We start from the raw sequence: 23,110 nt of genomic DNA, 5'->3' as shown, positions 1-23,110 counted from the left end.
TGTATTTCCACTAGTCACAGATTAAAAATGTAATGGATTTAAGATTTTTTTATAAATATAAAAAATAAAATGTAGATATTAATTGGTATAAAGCAGATACAAAACTTTTCATTTCACAGTTAACTGGGCCTCTTGAGAAAACTCTGCTAAGGTGTTGTCATAGCCTTTGGATGCTGCAGATATGCAAGTTAGCCTAAGGGGAAATAAAACATTAAATTAGATATGACTACCTAAAATAATATGCAGCAGTAACAAGCCATTTACAACACCCAGAAGACCTTTGTTACTTTTAGAAAGAAATATAAACTCTTTCCAACATTTGAACAATAGGAAATGAATTCTTTGTCAGTAAAAGCCAGAGGACAAACTAAATATTTAAATGGCCACTGAGGATTGAAGTGGAAGTGCAGCTTGTAGACAGCTATACAAATCACTAACAAACCTTAATGAATATTGGGTGTGGGCATCAGGGTCCTGTCAGTTTTGACACTATGTCCCAAGTAGCTTAAACCCAACACTCAAGAAAAGGTGGAGACCTCAGCAGGTCTCTAACATCTGGGATTTTATTTGTCATTATGGCATACCCTGCAAGCGCAAAAGAAAGAGTAAAAGGGGATTATCCTGACAATGAAATGAGTTATTGAATCTTGTGATAATGAAAAGCAGAAGAATTCTAATTCTTTTCTATAGTCCCTGAGGTGGAGGTGCGTTTATCGTTCTGCAGAAGTAAAACGTAGGAGGGAAGAACAGATGGCCTAAAATCCATGAAACAAGACACCACCTAATCCCAGGACTGAGTACCACTATTAATCCTGGTCAGATTCCCTACTGCTACTTTATAACAGGGTTCTGAGTTGCTACTGATGAACTGGCATGTCTGTTTTTTTAAAAAATTGCAAACTAACTGCAGGTTGCTGATTTAAGAAAGAAAATATGTTCTAAATGTGTGGGACCACTAATTAACATAGCTAAACCTCCAAAGAATGGTTGACTTCCAAATGGAACTGAATCAAACTATTTTATGTTCGTTCAGAACAAATAGCATTGTTTTCTCAAGCTCTGTTACTACCTTCATAATGAAAGCAATCACATATACTTAATGTATGAGATGGGAATTTCATTTCTGGGTTTATGGTTTGGGGATTTTTGGTCTTGTTTTGTATGTTATTATATAGCTGCTTATGCTATGTATAACAATAGTGGAAGCTCTGTTATTCTCATACTCCAGCTTTTCATGGTGAGTCTACAGAAAACTTGCATTAACCAGCAAATGTATAATAGCTGAAGGGTTGTGCTTTGATATTTTTTTTAAACATTCCATATTTCTCTGTATAATGGCTACACTATAAACATGTTTTCATCTAATACATGGATCATTTGTTTCAGTAGAGCCGCTGGGATCTAGGTGAATCAAGCATGTAGTGGGGAGTCAGGAGACCTAAACTCTAATCTCAACTCTCCCTTGGGCTAATTACTTAGGCCTACATTTTCAGGGCTGCCCAGTGGTTTGGGCTACCTCCATTGTTGAGTGCCAAATTTAAGATGCCCATAGCCTGATTTTCAGTAGTTCTGAATACCCACAACTATTTCTGAAATTAATGGAGCAGCAGTTCTAAGCACCTCTGAAAATCAACCCCGAAGAGAATGTCTACACCAGAGCTGGAGATGTAATTTACAGCTCAGGTAGACCTGCCCATGCTAGCTTTTAATGGAGCTGTCGTTAAATAGCTGCAGCAGGGCAAGCAGTGGGATGGGCTAGCTGCTCCAAGTATGTACCTAAGGTTTTAGATGGGATTATACTGAGGGCAGCTAGCCTGTCCTGCCACCCATGCAGCCGTGGGTACACTGGTATTTTTAGCATGTTTGGTCAATGACAGCTAATGTGGGCATGTCTACAAGCTAGAAATTACACCTCCCGCTCCAGTGTTGAGCCGTTTTGGAGCCCGGAGGAGCAAGTACCCCAGCTGGGATAACAGACTGCGGGGGGGAGAAGGGGGGCTGCCGCTGAGCCCCCTCCAGGCTTCAGAGCCTGAGCTCCAGCCTGAGCTGCAACTTCACAGCACTGTTTACACAGCTATTTTTAGAGTGCTAACCTGAGTCTATCAACCTGGGCTGGGATGCTTGCTCTTGCAGGCACCGAAATGCTGTGTAGACATACCCTAAATTTCTCAAGTTGAGCACCCAAAAATGGAGGCACCCAAAGTTAGTGGATGCTTTCAAAAGTGTGAGCTCAATTACCTCATCTGTAACATGGGGATAAGAATGTTTAGCCACCTTTCTAAAAAGTTTTGACATCTGAAGATGAAAAGTGCTATTATATGAAAGCCTACATATTATTATGACCTTCATGATATTACCAGTTCATTGTCAGTCACGGTGGATGAAACCCATTGACGTGATGGGAGTTTTGCCATTGACTTCACGGGGGCCAGGATTTCACTCAATATCTATTACAACATGGATGAATACAAGCTCTACATTTTTTGTTATTATTCTACTACATATTTTTCTCCATTAGAATTAATTTTTCTTTAGTTAGTGTAACATGGTAGCATAATGATTTACAAATAGACTGTAAATCATTCTATACATATGACAATAATTGACCAAAAATGAAAGAGATTCTGTCTAGACCTAAAATGGTGCTGTAACCAGGCACCGCAAATTCAGAAAGCTTATGCTCAAATAAATTGGTTAGTCTCTAAGGTGCCACAAGTACTCCTTTTCTTTTTGAGAAATTGTCAAATCAGCAATCGACTTGTGATTTCCATTCTATTTAGCATTCAGTAGTGTTAGGAATGCAATGTACCTGCCTAGCCTTTCTTTAAGGGAGAGGAGCTCATTTTAGATAGATAACCATCTCTGACTTTTCTTCTGATTCATCACTGACCTGAACTTCATTTGAACCTTGTTAGACACAAAACAAGCAGGATTCCTGGCCCAAGCTATAAAATATAATTAAGCCCTTTTGAAATGATGTGTAAAAGAACATTGCTCTACCCCCACTATAACCGCTACCACCACCACAACCAATAAAGTTAAATCAAGCACTGCCTGTAATGGATTAAAATAATAAATGTTCCTGGATTTTAGTGTTTGAAGTACTTGAAGAAAACAGGCTCCCAGCAGCCAGGGCTGCTGAATGCAGGGGGACATTTATTAATGACGAGTTCAAGGATTTGGCCTGTTTAAGATCATTACTTTCTGTTTACCGAGTGTTACACGTCTCATGTTTTTACAGAGCCCACGTGTGTCCCTATGCAATGCTGAAAAGCTCTCTTGCAGTAAAGAATTGTTAATCAGTAATGTGCAAATATTGTTCTCCTGGGGAGAAGGAACCATCATAAGATTCTGTTCCATACTAATGGGAAATCCAGAGCAGTCCATAGATTGTTAACTTAATCTTGCCTGTAAAATTGTCCCTAATTAGATGTCTCACCATTTTCTAGTTGCTGTGGTTAGTCACTATTCAGTCTGGTGACTTTTACATTAACTAAAGCTTTTCCCCAATCGTTATTTGGTCCAGAACTACTACCCCATTTTCTTTGCAGCTGTTTGTTACGAATGCCAATAGAGAATACAGCAAAACTGCTTGATCCATTTATGGCATAACACATCTGAAGTTTAACAAAGGAGGAGAGAGAAATTTACTATTCATTCTAGACATAACCGATGTGCATATTAAAAAATACCTTCCAATTTCTCTGGCAAATAGATTTCACTGTTCATCATCACCTTTATAACATATCAAAATATGGATATGAAAGTAGTTAGAAAATGCTTAGTAAATAATTCTTCTTTGGGGAGGGGGTCAACTTTGTTGGTATAAATAAGTAATGACATACAGAAGCCTGACAAGTAACTTTATACCAACAATTCCATCTGTATCACCTAAAAAAAGAAATAAAATCCCCACCTCCTCAAAGGGTGAGAAATATTTCCTCCTTCAGGTAAATTAATAAAGAAAAGTGTATGGTAATTAATCTTCTAAGGGCCAGATCATCCTGAATGTCAACAGCAGAGGAAGCTGTCTTCACAAAACTTCTACTCCCCTCCTGTTTTGAGGGGGCAGTTAGGAGCTTTCTCCACCCCCAAAGCATTGGCACACCAAGTACTACTCTCCCCCACACACATACACAAGCACACCCTAAACAAGTGGAAACAGAAGCAGATTATGATTCTGTGACACAATCTCCTTCCCCAGTGCCTCCTAGGGTAGCACAACAATGCAGTGCCCCGTATGTGGCAAAGCCATGACTGACCTAAAGAAATTTTTCCCAAATATAGTCTGTCTAATGTTCAGTGCTGTTTATTGTATTGTACAAATAAATTGTCAGCTGTTTGCTTTTTTTTAAAAAATGCTTCCCATATACACATCTACCAATCAAAACTCTGCTCTGAACTCAATCAATGTGGCTGTGCAGCCAGATCAAATATCATCTTTCAGCTATTTCCTGGGAAACTAATGACATGCAGAAATCCAATGCGCACAGTAGAAGGGAAAAAACATCCTGTAGCATTTTCACTTCTTTCAGTACTTGGTAATTATTAAAACTGTTACCAAATTATCAATATTTTCAAATACTTGGAATACAATGACTAGGCAATTTGTTTGAGTTATAGTTCCTTCCTTCATTTGTGACCGAGTAGGACTAAAGGAACTATCCTCTTGTCACTTGTTATGTATATTCTAATATCTAAAGTGATCACTAATGAAAAGGGAGGCTATTTGTTTTTGTTTTTCTGTTGCATTTGTTAGAATTTGTCTCTGCCTTTTTACATCCATTGCAATGATAATAGATAAGGTCAGGGTCCTTATCTGGGCCCCTTCTCTCACCTGTGCACAACCTGACCACTGCAGAATCTTCTAATACTGATAATAGTAAATCCTCACATCTTTATTTTAGCATATTTGGCTCCATATATATGACCCTGTCAAGTGTCCTTGTAGCGTCTGTGTTAGTATAAATCAAGTCAGTGACATTAAATATTTAAAGATGATATGATTGAACATTAAAAGCTTTCTCTGTCTTTATAGGAAGTTTTCTTGTACACAGCATTCTTTTTAATAGTTATCATACTTTTTAATAGCCTTAACAGTTATGCAAATCGTTTCTGGAGAGTATCTAACGCATGCTTGCAGTTTTTCAAGTAGTCATAGATTACTTCCAGCTGTATAAAAAAATACCTGGATATGCCCTTCTAGCATGTGTCATCATAGTATAATTTTTATAATGACATACAGAAGCCTGATTTAAATTTCATTTTGCTCAGTCAGTATGGCAGTGCTTTGCAGTACTATTAAGGATCTGAGTGGAGCCTGACAATGGAGGGTTGGCAGCATTTGGTAAACATTGTCTAAAGCAAGTGGTTCACATTTATTAGTCTCCTGAAGATGTATTTTAAAAGTCATGAAACTAATTGTTCCTAGAGCTAAATTATTGCACTCACTGAAAAGTATGTCACTATTCAGCAAGCAATAATCCAAACAGAGCAAGTTAACTTCTGCATTTCACAACAATCGTTTATGAAGATATATTACTTCTGTATGTTGCCATATCAAGTTCACTTGAAATGGTGACCATGATTTAATCTGTTTAAACTGAAGGCAGAATTCTACACAAGATGTTTGAGAGAGATCCATGAAAGAGCTGGCTGAAAGCAGTGTGTGGGAGGGGAGCACAGAAGAGGAGAATTAGTTTTTTACTTTTCCAAGATGACTTATTCAGTAAGAGGAAAGGAGCTTCATGAGCTCAGTTCTTGCTCTGTATTTCAATATGGTGCTTAGAAATCCTAAAATAAGACCCCTGTGCATACTGATGTTACAGTGGTATTTCTTCACTCCCTTTCCCTTAGAATGTGAGTATACTTCTCCCCTAATGGCAGCCTACTGGGTTTTCTACTGCAGTGATATTCCAGTGAAAGAAGCTTCCCTAAATCCCATACATCTCTTCACTCACTTATTTTTGCAGTTTCTACCTGTCTGCCAGTCTTCATCTGTTTTCTTTAAGTACTTATTCTCTTAGCTCTCTCAAGACTGCCCTTTGTGCAAGTTTATCTGACTATTCTTTGCATTTTTTTTTCATTACATGCATATTGATTTATATAGTAAGATTCATTTCACCCCAAAAAAGATCATTTATAACTGCTGTGAAATAGGATATAATGTCCTGCCTATAAAGAGAGAAATTCTGGTTCCATATAAGAAAAAATAAATAAAACTGTGGCCCAAGTCCCTGAAATTCCTCTAGTATTTGTGGTACGTAACCCATGCAGTTGTTTTGCACAACATAAATTACCTTGTTTGAAATTCATCAAGATGTCTTTTTCTTTATTAATGATTGTGTCTCAGGTTCTCACTAGGATATATAGCAGTTGGAAAGAGGAATCAATCAATCTATCTATTATCATACAGATGATTACAATATTATGTAGGCACTGAACCACATGAAGTAACTCTTTTACGTGACTGTTTTAAAAGTGTTAAAAGGTCTAAAAATATTTCACATCTGCCTTCAACTCATGAATTCGGTATCAACCTTGAAGTTTCATGTTTAGTTCATTCTATTGTGCATACGTTTTGTCTATGATATAGTCATCTATCAGAGGAACCTAACAGTGCTGTGTGATCTCACATATCAACTGCAATACTTAGGCCCAATGGAGTGAGTTAAGGATGGTGTTTCTATTTTACAACTGACTTGCGATTATTTTAAAATTGCTGAGCTAGATTCACTGCTACACTTTGGTTGCAAAGTAGAAGTCCAGCTACACAAGCAGTCATAAATCCAGGTGAACTGGAAACACAAAGCAGCCAGAGCATACCAGTGAATCTGGACCAGTAAACATTGGGTATGTGCTGAGTGGTTAGTATCATTTACATTTTATATTTTGTGAAACTGTTGTGTAATTTAAAAAACAATCTGCATAATCCTTGTAAATCAACTCTACGTTACAGCCAGGTTTTGTAGTGGCTTTTACATCACTGTCACATGACTTGGGCATTCTTGTCTAGGTGCCAGAGCAGCAGGCATGTCTAATGGTCAGAGTGGGAATCAGACCTAGTGATTAGAATAGGAGTTGGTAGCCAAGAATCGGAGCCCAGGCTCAGAGCTGGAGTCAGAGGCCAGGTGCCAGAGGCAAGGGTCACAGCCAGAATCATAGGCCAGGAATTGGAGCTGTGGGGACAGAGCTGAGTTACCTGGAGTGAGGCAAGGCTGGGGCCAATGCAGAAGCAGGGCTGGGAGCAAGGCTACAGGCAGACACAAGAGCTGTCATAGCTGCGTGCGAATGCTTTGAGCAGCCACTGAATTGCTGCTGCTGCTGGACTTAGGAGCTGATCTGCTAGTGCTGATTCTTCCAACCAAACAGGTGGCGTAGCCCATCAGGCAGCCTACTACAGGCCAGCTGCACTTACCTGGAGACTGGCTCTGCTGTGGGCCCTAGTTAATGATAATCACCAGCATAGTGCATGCTGCAATGCGTCACACTACAATGTCTGACAATAGGTAATTCCAGATGACCAATGGGGTAAAAAGTGTGGCTAAAATATCTTCCGTACTGAAAGTCTTTCTTCCCTTTGCTGTGTGGAGCACTCAGCACGTAACCCTACATATAATTCATATTAAGAACAAAAACAAAAAAACCCTTGAACTTGCAGGTCACTTTTGCCGTATTACAAATTGTGAGAATAATCTACACAAAAGTATATTTCTGCGTTTTAGAACCAAATGTCATCAGACAAGTGCAAAAAAAAATTGAAAACATGAAATATTTTGATTTTGGTGCTCCTTAAAATAACTAAATTAACAAAAGAACCAAAGAAACTATTTTCTTGGGCTAAGAGCTTTTATATTGTATACTGTATGTTGCTGTCAGTTCACTGTTCTACTGAATATGCTGTGTTTATCATCAAAAACAGTAACAAAAGAAGAAGATGTAGTCTTATTGATACTATAAACATACTTATTGAGGTTTATTCTCCTGTTAATTATTTTTTTAATCTCGAAAGAGCCTCATCAAATGAGGCCAAATTCTTGTTTTGGATGTTCACACACAGGGCCAAATCCAGGATCCAGCACCAAGACTGAGTTATCCAGAGGCAAAATCTGATATTCTAGCCTTGTTATAGTCATTGGCAAGTCTCCTGTTCACTGCCATGGGGCTAGGATTCCATCTCAGAACTTTAAGTAATAATTCCCTAGACTGCAAAGTAGCTCCATGGAGGGTACTTCAGCCCAATTGCTGAAGTAGCTCTCTAGACCCTCTGCCACAATATCTAGACCCTCCAGTCCTACCCTATCTTGCATGCCTCCTGCACTCTGCACCCTGCACCATATGGAACTCTGCAGAGGTGAGCTCCATGCTGCCCAGAGGATGCATACTTCTAGTGTGTGACCCACTCTCCCTCTGTTCAAAACACACCACACTACAATGGCACCTCTGTAGCTATGTAGGTGAGATTGGATTTTTCTAGTATTTCTATTGGAATTGACAGAAGCTGTGAAAATGCATCTGAGAAAAGAATTGGGTCCATTATGTGTTTTCTTCCATAACACAAATTACGTTCTGAAGAAACTATAGATCATTACATTGTAAAATTATTCTTGGCATTATACTTTAAAGTCTCAGGACATAGACAGATTTTTCCTGGATTTTGAAAGAGGTTCATCAGAGAAGTTTAAACCTCCCCACATATTTAAACCAGGCATGTTTACATTGTACACAGAATAGAATTCCATTTTAGTGGGATATTTTTTCTAGCAAAGGTTTGAAAATTCAAAATAGTACAGTCCTTTGAAACATCTGTATGCTGTAGGCCTCTTTAATCTTTCATCTTTTGTAAGTATCAAATTTCATTACAAAAATAAGCTGTAGGCATTGTGAACTAAGAATGGTGAAATTCAATATTCTCAATGACAATTCCAAAAATGAGCAGCAAAAGAGAAAAATGTAGCCCAGCCTCTAGTGTAGTGCTTTGCATCTAAATATCCTAAAGAGTAGAGAGATTTTAGGTACAGTTTGTTTTATTAAATCATTTTCATAGAATCACAGAAGATTAGGGTTGGAAGAGACCTCAGGAGGTCATCTAGTCCAGTCCCCTGCTCATAGCAGGACCAACCCCAAATAAATCATCCCAGCCAGGGCTTTGTCAAGCCTGGCTTTCAAAACCTCTAAGTATGGAGATTCCACCACCTCCCTAGGTAACCCATTCCAGTGCTTCACCACCCTCCTAGTGAAATATTTTTTCCTAATATCCAACCTAGAGCTCCCCCACTGCAACTTGAGACCATTGCTCCTTGTTCTGTCATCTGCCACCACTGAGAACAGCCTAGCTCAGGGGTGGGCAAACTTTTTGGCCCAAGGGCCACTTCAGGGTTGTGAAACTGTATGGAGGATAGCAGCCTTCAACTACCTGAAGGGGGGTTCCAAAGAGGATGGAGCTATGCTGTTCTCAGTGGTGGCAGATGACAGAACAAGAAGCAATGGTCTCAAGTTGCAGTGGGGGAGGTCTAGGTTAGATATTAGGAAACACTGTTTCACTAGGAGGGTGGTGAAGCATTGGAATGGGTGGTGGAATCTCCATCCCTAGAGGTTTTTAAGGCCCAGCTTGACAAAGCCTTGGCTAGGATGATTTAGTTGGTGTTGGTCCTGCTTTGAGCAGGGTATTGGACTATATGACGACCTGAGGTCTCTTCTAACCCTAATATTCTATGATTCCATGATTCTAAAGGTTTTATAATACTCTGTCCACTATGAATGGTTATGATGTGAAAAGATTGGTTTAATTGATTTTTTTAGTAAACACATGTTATGTATTTTGAGTTACTGTGATTGTTTCGAGTTGTTGAATTCAAGCAAAAACCTTATTCATGTTAAGAACTCTAGACTCTATCCAGGCAATATATTATAGTGAGAAATCAGAATGAAAGCAGAGAGAATAATTCAAAATGGTTATTTCCTATCAGTTTAGAATATAATAAGTGTAGCAGCTGTTCTTATTCTTAATATACTCTTGAAAAAATTGCATAGTTTAATGAAAAATGTCTCTATTCATAAAACTTAAAATACTCACACATGTAAAAAGTCATAATGTTTTGGCAAATAGTACTTTGTAAGGAATGTGCATGAAACATACCTGCTCCATAACTAGAATTCAATATAAAGTGTACTCAAATATGTTGGAAAAGCAAACTGAAAACAAACCAAAAGCAGTCTGGCCAGATTGTGAATGCCTTAGTTACATCGATGAGGCATTTACTCACAGAAGAAGTTCTACTGAAGTTAATGGGACTGCATGTGTGAATAATTGCTCACCAATAAGAGTAAAGGATTCACAATCTAGCCTCAAGAGACAATATAGATTTCTAGACAATATATATCTTGGGAAAACACACACACCCCTAAGCTAAATGATATATTTTTCCTTTTTCTTCAGGTGTAATTCATGGATCATCATTTGTTCTTGACATAAATGATTTTCTCCTTAAAACAAGTTTCAAAGAAAGAAGCAGAGCTCTGATAGGCCCCTTCTGTTGTTCTGTCAATGTGGAAGCTAAGTGGTGTAAGCACAGTGGTAATCCTGGTCCAGAGCAATCCGTTCCAAAAATACATATTGACTTCAGAGGAGGGCTGATACAGGTCTGTATATGTTTTTGATGTATATGTTTTTGATGTTGTGAAGGCCAGGACTATAACAGGGTTCAAAAAAGAACTAGATAAATTCATGGAGGATAGGTCCATCTGTGGCTATTAACCAGGATGGGCAGGGATGGTGTCTCTAGCCTCTGTTTGCCAGAAGCGGGGAATGGGCGACAGGGGATGGATCACTTGGTGATTATCTGTTTTGTTCATTTCCTCTGGGGCACCTGGCATTGGCCACTGTTGGAAGACAGAATGCTGGGCTAGATGGACCTTTGGTCTGACCCAGTATGGCCTTTCTTATGGTTCTGATATATAACCGAATTTGCCTTGAATTCTGATTCTCTGTCTAAACTGCACAGAAAACTTGTAAAGCTTTGCATCATGAGACAGTTCACCACATTTGAAAACTTTTACATTTTAAAAGACGTGTGTGTTTATGTGAAACTACTGATTAAACAAAACTGCATAGAGTATTGACAAGAACTGTTCAGGCCATTTTACTGTAGTGTAGCTGTATGTGTGTGTTCCCTTAAAAGTACTGCATCAGGTTACTAACACTTAACACTTGGGAGCCTGTTCTGTTTTCTGTGTGCGTGCATATGTGTATGCGTGCGTAATGCCTTGGGACAGCTCTAACAAATGCACTTCAATTTTTTAAAACGTACAAAAAATTCTCAGGGGAGTAATTGATAATTGTTGTTTGTGGCAATTAACACTCAGTTTTACATGCTATCTGCCACTTCAGTTAAATGTGTCCGTAACTTGAAGAATTACAAGAAACAGTCCAAGAAACAGAGGAGTTTTTGAAATGAATTCTGATTCTGTATAACATAAGCAAGAGGGTTGTAATATAATTAGGACAAGATACACACATATTTACAGTAAGATTTACAAGCACCAAATGTTAAAAATAAATAAACTCCAGCACATAAACTGTTCAATAAATACTTATACACAAAATGTTTGCAGAAATCTGGATCAGTTTGTAAATGTTGGCAAAATGAAAAAGGACTATATTTACAATTAATCATTCACAACAAATAATTTGACAAGCTCTAAATATGACCTCATGTAGCACCATCATTAATGTGTACTATGGTAGTACCTAAACGTCCCAAATTATATTGGTGTCTCTTTGTGCTAGATTCTGTATCACATATAGAAAGAGAGTCCCTGCCCTGAAGATCTTTCAATCTAAATAGACAAGACAGATAAAGAGTGGGAGAAAGGAATTGTTTATCCCCACTTCACAGATGAAGAATTTAGGCACAGTGAGATTATCTGTGCAGCCTTGAGAAAATCACTTAATTTGGGGCAGAGCAAAGAATTAAACTATGTCTTTTGTGTCCCAGGCCAGTGCCTTAATCACAAGACCATCCTTCCTCACTACCACACCATGGTGAGGCAAAAAACTCTGTCGTCAGCTTTGACTGTAAGGCGCTCTCCTCCTCCTTGCAGTATGAGTATTAAATGTTACTACTGAATACTCCAGACCATTCCGTCAGGTGTCTCTGTTTTTAGTCTTTATTTTCCTCTCCTGTACACTTACAATTCGTAGTTGTAGGTTACTTCCAATTCAGGACCATTTGCCTTTCTACTTCCACAAGGCCATACTTTCTCCCACAATTTATGTGTGGCTGCAGAGGAAGGGAAAATGTGGTTTTCAGCCAGCTTTATTGCAAGTCTTTTTAGGTCTCCTCGGGCTTCCTGCTTCTGTACTCATAGTGAAAAGATCTTTTGTCTCTGTTCCTTCCACCCACCAACTGCAGACTTTTGACCTACCATCTGGTGGTTTCATCCTGTGATGAAATCAATAGATAAGGTTGCTTTTGTTTTTCTCTCTCTCTCTATGAGTACACTTCTGCACTTAGAATCCTGAATCATTGGTGGTCACCACATTGTGTCAGACAAATACTTGAGATACTGCATTCTAGATAGCCTACTAGTTTTTGGTGTCTTGATATTCCACTGGGTCCAACACTGGAATTCCAAGGACCAGGGCTCAATTAAATTCTGAGTGATGTGGCACGGATTAGACCGGCTATCTCTTTAAATTAGATGCAGAGGGGGTTCTGGGAATATGTCAGGGCAATTGTTGAAAAATTACTTTGTCATCAATTTGTCACTGGTTTGTCCAAGCCTGCAGGATTGCTGTAGACAGCAGTGTGAATGAAGAAATGCAGTACTGCTTGACAAGGCGAAAGGGAACAGTTCTTTAATTTCTCTCTCAGCCAGGAAAGACTGATCCATTCGTTCCCCAGTGCACTTGCTGCCTGCCGAAAGTACCCAGATAGGATTAGACATATTAGTGTTCAAATACCTGGGATTACATATCATTCACGGTTATATGATTCACCATGCAGAGCCAGTTAACATGTAACAAACATTGCAGAAATCTTTTCAACATTTTTTTAAACCTTGTCAATTCACTTTTTTTCACTTCTCTGCCTTTCTCTTGCCTTCTTCTGAAAAGGTTTATGTATCTTCAGAATTTTAAAGTGTATTTTCCTCATTTTTTTCTACACACCTGAATGTTTTGATAAAGGATGGCCTGAACTGGAACCCTAAACATGCAACTCCCTAAAATTTGGGAACATCTAACTGAGATCTCATCCAAATTCAAACTTTGCTCAAATCAACAGCAGTGCGTTCTGAAGATGGGCCCTCCCCCATGGAAGTGTGGATCTAGATCCTAATCTATCCTTTCCCCAAACTGAAAATTGTTGGGATTCAGGGTTATGGTATGTCTGTCTGTCTTTCTAAGGTACTGATACCACAGTATCTGAGCATCTCAACATTTTTATATTTAAAATAAATGTAAAGTATATTTATCCTTATGAGTCCATTATAAAGAGAGTCCTGAGCTGCAAAGATTGGATTTAAATCTGAATCTCAATTAAAACACATGGTAGCATGTACATTACAAACAAACAAACAAAAACCCCTACCAAAATAAAACTGCACTACATACACACAGTTTCCTTCCTGGGGAGAGGATGAGAGAAAGAGCAAGGAAATGGGAGGACAAGAATTTGGGTCTGGGGTTTTGTCTATTATTTCACCACCTATTTTTGCTATACTGTGTCTCTGCTTTCCCCATGTTCTCTCACTTTCACTAATCCTCCCTGTTTTCTCTAAACTTCTCTTCTTTCCTTTTCTCATGATGTCACTCCCACCTTCTTATTCTGTTTTTTTTTTCCATTACTGTTCTACCACACTGCTCTCTCTTTTGATGGTTTTATGGGTGAGAAGAGAACTGGATTACCTTCCAAAGAAACCAAATACTAGGAATAAGATACTCATAACTGTTATGTGGTTTCTTGCTTGGGCAACATATCCAGGTCTTTCTCTCCCAAGAAATATTGTGAAATTTACTTCATGCTGCTATTCTTTATCCTCTGTGTTAGGTTTATTAGACCTTTTTTAATCAGCACATGCTCATGAATTGTAGGATAGTGAGGGACTACTGTGTCAATAACTGCATGATTCAGAACCTGCACCTCCCCAGGTCCAAAATAGCCTGAATCTGATTGTCTTCCAGACTTGCTGGAGAATTGTTGGAGGGTGAAGGGGATTTGAGTTTTAAAGTTGCCTGGTTTGCTGGCAGTGAGTTATACTGAATTTTACTGCTGAACTTTTAGAGTAATATTTGTGATATGTTTTTAAGATATGTCAAGGATGGCTGCAGACTATGGAAAGGCATCTCTTGTGTGTTTGAATAAATCTAAATAAATAAAATAATTCACGTTTATCTATTTATTAACTTCTGTTCACTGGCAACTCTTTAAGGCTGTTCTGCATTTTCAGTTTTTACCAATTTTCACCAATAAATTACCAGGTTTTGTAATTAAAGGAGTTCTGTTTTTACGGACTTACACCCATTTATCAATCCACTCAATATTTTTTTCAGATACATATTTTTGTTAAACACTAACGCTTTACGTGATTGCTGAGTCCTGCAGCTCTAAGACTGAAGCAGTTCTGCAGAGTAAAACACAGAATACACACAGTGGAGGTTGGAAAATCAAACAACGTTAATATCATGCTATGACTAGCTCACAAGGAAATGCTGCCCACCTATTTCTTTGCATCCGTTTATTGCGGCGCTCAATTTAAACAATCAATCCTCCACAGATAAAGATAGATAAGATAAGAAAAAGGTAAACTTGGGGCAAAAATGCAAATCTATGCCTGAATACCAACAAGAAAATCAGTGCTTAGAAATTGTCAAGAAAAGTAAATACAGAAGTGAAGAGGATTCATTGCATTGCAAGTACTGCAGCATTGAAGTCAGTGCTTGCGCTGATTGAATAAAGGAGCATGTCAAAAGCAAGCAACACAAGAAGTTTAAGGAAGATAATGAGTTTTGGGATAAACAATCAATATCAGGCGTTTTCACCAGGGCTTTAATGAAGTAGAGGACACAGCACGATTGTGTCAATGAATTTGTGGGTGCTCTTCGTTTTGCCGGACAGCCGCTGTTAATTGCAGAGGGAAGTATTGGTGACTTTGTGCAACAACACTGTCCAGCAGCAAAAACCCTTCCTATGCAGATAACCTCACTTGTAAGTATCTGAAAGAAAATGATGATGCTTTAGTATCTAAACTGATGGAACAAATTGATGGAAATGTGTCTAGTCTGATTTTTGATGAGTCTCTTGATGTTTTGGACCATCCGATTCTTGGCCTTTTGTTTTCATATTGTTATTTCAAAGTGAATAAACCTGCATTGTTTTGTGCTGATGTGACATTCATCCGCTCTGCTGACAGCTGTTTTGTTGAGGCAGCAATAACCGACATGGTTGAGATGTACCAACTACTTTGGAAAAATGTGGCCACAACTAACAGAGATTCTGCTTCCTACATGGCTAAGTTTGCACGGGAGATTAAACTCAATCAGAAACCAGAGCTGCTACATATTACCTGTCCTGCTCATCTGATTAATGTTGCACTGTCAGTTACTGTTACAGAAGAAATGAAACACATGAAATCTTGCATCATTGGATTTGGGGCTGTTTTCAAGCATGTGAACAAGTTGAAAGCTTTGTTTTACCCAGTGCAAGACAAGTGCAGAGCCGACTGCCTCTGTTACTTACCCCTGTTGTGCCACATCGGTGGATGAGCTTATACTTTGCTGCCTGTCATGTAAATAATGTGTGGACTGTGCTAATGCATCTCCTAGATCACCTGGAGTTGTTTGGTTCTAAAGTAAAAACTCTGAAGAGACTGGCAAATAACCAGAATGACTGCTGATTCTGTGCACCACTGTAATGTTCATTGCTGAAAACTTGGGATCACTGTGTGACACACAGAAAGCACTGGAGTTTTCTCCACCAAGTGCCAGCACATTTGCCAATACAGACATTTACTGGATCCTGACAACCAAAATCTCAGCTGAGTATAGCACAAAAGCTGCAGGAGAAACATACAGTGAGAAAACGCAGCTGTTTCTGAATATCCTTCCAACTCCAGAACACGAGAAAATCAAAAAAGCATTCAAAACCTCAACACAATGCTCAGTAATGACTGTGGCCTGTAATCTAAAGCCCAAAGTGTTTGGTGCCAAAGATTCTTTTTGCAATGTCATCCAGGTGTTCACCCCTTCCTCAAAGTGAATTTTGCAGCAAACTACGACCATTATGCCAGAGTATTTCAACCATTTGCCACTAAAGATGAAATTTCAAATCTGAAAGGGGAACTTACCACTTACATGAACACACCTAATCCTGACAATGTGAAACTGGATGTGCTGGCTTTTTAGACCAGTCATCAAAATGCACTTCCCAAATTCAGCAAAGTGGCACGGCAAACTTTGAGTGTACCCCCTGGATCCATTGATGCAGATTGCTTATTTTCGAAGTTGGACTACCTCTAAGACAGCAAGAGGCTCAACATGAGTGAGGATACTTTGAAGAAAATTATGATAGTGTACACTAACCAGGATCTCTGGAAAACCTACTAACTCTGAAAGACAAAAAATAGCTTTGTAGATAAAAAAAGCTTTATATTATACTTCAGTAAAATGTATATTATGAAAGTTTTGTTTTTTCTTTTTTCCAAGGGTTTTTTTTTATAACAATATTTCATACCAGTTTTAATGTTTGGAAAATAAACACTGAAAAATTCCCAGATTTTTTTTTTTTACAAATAAAAACTGAAAACGTGGAACACTAAATATATATAATGGGGGTTTCATCTTATTCTCTGCATTGTTCCATCTTAATTTCCTTCTCTTGTCCACCAATTTTAAGTGTAATGAAAAAGTATAAATGAAAGGAAGAAAACCCATAAAAACAGTAACTAAAAGTTCTACCATGGAAACTTATTGCCAAACATATATATCACTCAAAGACAATTTCAATGAACCAGACCTAATGTTCTCCAAAGAATTACATTCCTAAGTGCCCCATTTTATAACACCGTGCTCTGAACAATTGAAACGTTAAAATTACTTTCCCCATAAGCTTATCCTAAAACCTGACTCAGGAGGACTACTCCCAGCACTAAGCAATATGCCCAACAGTAAGTGCAAAGCAGGCCTTTAGATTCTAAACACTTGAGCTCAGTGCCTGTCTATTTTATATATATGTGAGATGCATAGTATGCTTAGGGTACTAAATAAATAATAAAAATAAATGAATACCTTAGACTGGAGTAAAAGACAGATTTATCAAATGGCATGCTAGAATCTTTTTGCCATTTAGCAGGTTTGCAGAAAGTTACAGTATATGAAGCATATGCAGCAAAAAAAAGATATTGGGGGGAGGGATAGCTCAGGGGTTTGAGCATTGGCCTGCTAAACCCAGGGTTGTGAGTTCAATCCTTGAGGGGGCTATTTAGGGATCTGGGGCAAAAATTGGGGATTGGTCCTGCTTTGAGCAGGGGGTTGGACTAGATGACCTCCTGTGGTCCCTTCCAACCCTGATATTCTATGATTCTATATAGGTTTTTATTTTTATTGATTTTATTTACTTATTTTGTTAATTTGTTTAAAATAATTACATATTTTAAAGCAACATTTTTGTCATCTGTTCTGTTTTTTTCTTTTCGTTATTTTTTTAATAAGGTCTTTTGGGGTCAAGAACATTTGAATTGTTTAGTTCTTCTCCATGAACTTCTGCAAGGGTATCTTACTGAACAAGGCAAGATGGAAACGCTGATCTCTGATCAAACATACCAGACTCGGTCTCCTATGGAAAGGAATCAGACCTCAAAAACTGAGCATACGTCAGATGATCTGAGAACAGGCCTGTTCCAGTACATACAAGATGCAGGTAGGAAGAATATTATTATTATTTTAAATTACAAAGTAAGTACAATAGTAACCTTTTAAAGATCACTTATCTATTACGAAGTTCTTTACCTTTTTTGGTAAAGCAATTGAAAATAACATCTGTTGCATCAACGTCTTTTTGATTTTTTTCCATTTAGCTGCAATGTTTTAAAAGTCAGGGAAATTGCTTTTTTATTTTCTCTCCTTTTGATCGTAAGAGATTTGTTTTTAAATACTTTTGTCTCATAAACCAGCCTGTTCCTTTTTAGAAATTACATAACCAATTATAGCTTTCTTTCATTTGACAGAAGCACAGAAACTGCCGAGTGCCTATGAAGTTGTGTTTTACAATGAAACTGAGGATAGTCCGGGAATAATGTTATGGAGATATCCAGAACCCAGAGTGCTTACCCTTGTAAGAATAACTCCTGTTCCTTTTAATACAACTGAAGATCCGGATATTAGCACTGCAGACCTTGGAGATGTTCTTCAGGTTGGTAATTGGGAATTCCTACTTTCATTAACAAAAGAGAATGTTGTTATCATAAAGTTTATTCAGTGTTTTACAAATTGCTGTTAGTAAAAATTGTGCATAAAACAAACAATAGGGGTCTAATGAAGTCAATGGGAGGTGAATTTTGCAGCTTAAACACATTGCTAATTTAAAATGAATCCAACAGTGTTTCCTACCATTTACCTGTGAAGGTTTTTCCACAGCGTCATAAACTACAGCAAACCTCAGCAGTTCTGGTTTTCTATCTTCTTGCTGTGGGAGGTTGATTAGAGCAGTCCAATCCTATTGCCCCAATCCATGGATCTCCTCTTCAGGAGCACTGTCTGCCTCCTTCTGTTCAGATGGAGTGTGGCTGTATACCCTAGTAGTGTTCCTGCATCTGCCAACTGCATTGCTCTTTCATTATTTAGTAGGCCTGTTGTTCCCCAAAATACATTATTAGGAATTTTGTACTCTCTACTGTAATCCATCTTTATTATTTCCCTTATTCCCTGCATTTCTATATAGATATTTATTCAACTGTGAATTCATTAATATTTTTAATTCTTACTTTTCACCTCTTTCTGCAAGCCATCTTCTGTCTTATTTAGATCTGCTTATTATTCAGTTTTGAAATAGTATTGCAAATGATATTAAATAAAATGTCCTCCTCCTTTCCAAGTCAGTGAGAGGTATTACATTTTATTTTGTTATTGTTATAACTGTAATGGAAGAGTTTCTGTTTTAAGAATTGAATTATGCACAAGTATGCATTAACTTATGGATCAGGTTAATCTCCCACAGAAATATGATATAATATCATTATACTGCACAAAGTGTTAGTGAGATCATTTAGGTATCCTGCCAATTTCTTTGCCCTCTAGAGAGGCAAGTTTCAATATCCTTAAATTGTATGAAGATTAAGAACTAAATTGAAGAAATCAACTAAGCTTGGCCTGAGGTCTCATCAAAGATCAAAATGGTGTTATCATGCACTTTCTTGAGGACTCCGTTCAGTCCATGTGAAAACCTTCAAATTGCAGACCTTAAAGACTATATTTTCAAAGCAATGTGCAAGAAGTCTGCTGCATAAATCCCATTATAGTTAGTAGGTTTTGTGGGCAAAATTCCACATGTACCACTTAAAAAATTTAGCCATATATAGTAACGTAGGTTCTCCATTGAGTACGCCAGTGTGGTTCCCACTGTAGTTGTGCATATCCCTCATGCATGTAAGACTGGAGGTTTTTTGAATACCAGTGTCTGTGGGGGCTGTGTATGTAACCCACACACATTTTTAAATTGGATATGGTGTTCTGTTCCATCTAGAGGCACTGAGACCACTTAAAAAGAGAGATTAAAAAAAGAGATTAAAAAAAACTACAGCCTTAGCTAATGGCCAGATGGCTTTTAGCTCACGCGGTAGAGGCTCATGCACTGAGGTCCCCGGTTTGATCCCACCCGCCGACAACCAGGGTTACACGTATATACTTTGTGCCTTCTCGTGTTCCCATACAAGGGCATAAGGGCAAGGTGTCTGCAACCCTCCCTCAGTTCCCTCTTACCGGGTGGCAGTGAGATGGAACCTGGCAATTGTTCAACCCACTAGTTCTTAGCTTTTGCTAAACCTCTACAAATCTTTGGGAAAATCTTCAGAACTATTTCTCATCTTTTGTATTGACTGCCATGAACTGTTCCCATCCATTTGAACTGAACTGGTTAGAACCCCTCATACACTCTTGTACAGCATCCTTTAACATGGCAAGATTTAAGCCCTGTTCATCCTGTGATGGACTAATCCCACTGAAAGAAGGAAATAGCAGGTTTCTCTCCTGCGTGGGGACATCTCCTATACTGAGCAGATTCTCTGTCAGCTTGTCATTCTCCATGAGAATGTGTAAGTTGCAAGATGCAAAGCTAAACCTCCATCTTCTGGGACACTCCATGAAGGTGTCATCAGACCCTGAGATCAGTTCTCGAGTTGTGCTTTCGGACAAGCCAGCTTCATTTAGCACCCCATCTAGCAGAAAAGCAACACCAAAGACCAGTACAGAGAAGATGGCACTGCTACCCAGTACCAGTACCAATATTGATACCACTGGCACCAAAACTGTCCTCAGCAGTTGAAAATGGTGCACCTCCTCTAGCGCCTACATCTGGCTCCAAAAAGGTCCACTCCAAACAGAAGCAGAGATTCCAGACGGAACTCAGTGTCCTCCCATAAGGACAGATACTGTATGGTCGCTGAAGATAAATCCACCATGTACCTCATAGCATCGAGGGTTGGGGAAAAGGAGTAGCTTACAGTGCAGCAGACTCCTCCAGCATGAACCCCTGCTTTGATGATGCACCCATCAGTGTTCATGCCCACCAAGGAGGATGACCCCAGAGGACGAAGATCACCGTTGGCACCAAAACACCTACCTGCACCAGTAAAGATTCTGATACTGAGAACACTGTATATTTTGGCACTACCCTGGAGGAGGTCTACTTCTCCTCACCATCACTGTGGCATACATTTTCCCAACATCCAGTAGAGAGCCGCCTTCTCTGAGGTCAGTGATCAATATCATAGAGATAACTAACACCTTATCCTACAGGACTCAGCCACCACCTGTCCATCAGGAATAACCCTGGACTGACCAATAACCAACAAGCCAGTCTTATTCCTACAGCATGACACCATGGCCCTACTAGATTACCTGGTCCCGCTAACTCAGGCATCAGGAAGCTGATTTCCACCACACTCAAAGAAGAGGAAGAGGTTACCCTCCCAGTCAGCATTCCTGGCTTGACCACCTATGCCAGAGTTCCAGGGACAGAGCAGCACCAGCCCCCTGTATTACCGCCATAGGGCCTTTCATCTTTGTTACTTGATGAAACGGTATCATTGGCACACGATGACTTCAAGTGTTCCAGGAGCTACTTGTGATGATTGTTGAGACATTGGTGATTGAAAAATCAGTCATATTGAAGAAATCCATAAGCTATATGATGTCTGTGAGCTTCTGGTCCTGCTGCAAAATGGGTGGAGAAGTGGTACCAGGCACCTGCCCCAGGATTTGAGTACTTCTACACCCACCTCAGCCCGGGGTTCCTTAATTGTGTCAATGGTACAATAAAAGTTAAAGTTGAGTAAGAGTAGCCACAAGGACCCCAAAAGGCTTGACCTTGTGTGAGAAAGTCACACTCCATTGCTTCCCTGCAGGGGCTAATGGCCAGTCCTTCCTGGCCAAATATTATCAGGACATGGTGAAAGTGGTTGAACAGAAGAAAGGACTTGCATGCCTTCTGTATTGTCCATAGTTTCAGGGCATTGATGTGCATTCTGGACTCTCGATATGTCCACACTTCTTGAGGTGGTCCCGGTAATGGAGTGTATATCCCCAGAGAGCAAAAGGTGGCTTTTGAATCCTTCAGTGAGTACAGAACACAGTCTGTCCTCTGGCTGAACAACTCTGAGCCCTTGATCGTGGTCTGTGTCTTTTTCGGGATGGGATACTTCCAAGAAAACAGCAAATATGTCATGTATTGCTCCAGAGGAGCCTTACGCTACCAATCCTAGGGCGATATTCTCCTCCTTACTTGGTCAGACCAATTCAACTATGCCTTTCCTCCACTGCCACTTCTACCACAAGTACTACACAAGATCCAAAAGGATAGTGCAATAGTCATCCTCATTGCCCCTTTCTGGCCCAGACAGTTCTGGTTCCCCAACCTCCTGCACATGTCATCTCTCCTGCCAATTACCCTCCTGACATTCCCCGAGCTCCTGACCCAGTGCAATGGCAAGATCAAAAACCCAAATACACGACCACTCCACCTCACGGTGTGGTATTTGGATGGCATCATTCCTAGAACATGCATGCTCCTCAGACAAATGAGACATCCTCTCTAATAACAGAAAGAACTTTACTAGAAAATGTTACCTAGCTAAATGGCAATGCTTCTTGTCCTGGTCACAGCAAAGAGGCATTCTGTCAGAAGCTACAGATATTCCCCTCATCCTAGACTGTATCCTATCTTTGAAGACATTGGGTCTATCCCTAAGCTCATTGTGAGTCCACTGAATGGTGGTCAGTGCACACCATCTGCCTGATCAGGGCTACTCCATTTTCACACGCCCACTATTCAACAGATTCTGGAAAGGCTTGATAAGAACTTTCCTGCCTCCTCAGAAGATTGTGCCCCACTGGGACCTGAATCTTGTTCTTTTGGTACTAATCAGGCTCCCCCTTTAAGTCTTTAGCTACTTGCTCCGTGTCCCTCCTCTCCATGAAAATCGCCATTCTTGTAGCTATCTCATCAGCAACAAGGGTCAGTGAGCTGGAAGCAATGATGGCAGACCCTCCATATATGGTGTTCCATAAAGATAAAGCTTCTTTACACCTATTCCCCAAATTTATCCATAAAATAGTTTTGGAATTTCACCTTAACCAATCTGTTCACTTACCTATATTCTTCCCAAAACTGCATGCATCTGCAGAAGAACATAGGCTCCACTCCCTCGATGTTCAACAAGCTTTGGCCTTTTACCTTCGGAGAACAAGACCAATCAGGAAGTCTCCGAGACTGTTTGTTGCTATAGCAGAAAGAGTAAGAGGGCATGCCATCACCACTCAGAGAATTTCCAAATGGATATCTGGCAGCATTCTACTCTGCTGTCAGCTCTCGAACCTCCCTCCCACTACAGGCATAAG

General features: G+C 39.3%; 1 protein-coding gene across 1 annotated transcript in view; it reads left to right on the top strand.

Annotated features, from left to right (window-relative positions):
- Positions 1-23,110, top strand: part of VPS13B (vacuolar protein sorting 13 homolog B) — a 913,989-nt gene that overhangs the window by 774,242 nt on the left and 116,637 nt on the right. The window contains exons 37-39 of the mRNA XM_074944046.1: positions 10,439-10,641; positions 17,711-17,918; positions 18,226-18,410. Of these exons, the coding sequence (XP_074800147.1) occupies positions 10,439-10,641; positions 17,711-17,918; positions 18,226-18,410 (596 nt within the window). The remainder of the gene's footprint in view (positions 1-10,438; positions 10,642-17,710; positions 17,919-18,225; positions 18,411-23,110) is intronic.

Source organism: Natator depressus, chromosome 2 (assembly GCF_965152275.1).
Source record: "Natator depressus isolate rNatDep1 chromosome 2, rNatDep2.hap1, whole genome shotgun sequence".
Classification (NCBI taxonomy): domain Eukaryota; kingdom Metazoa; phylum Chordata; order Testudines; family Cheloniidae; genus Natator; species Natator depressus.
Note: the sequence above shows the minus strand (reverse complement) of the source record. Positions and strands in the feature narration are given on the sequence as shown.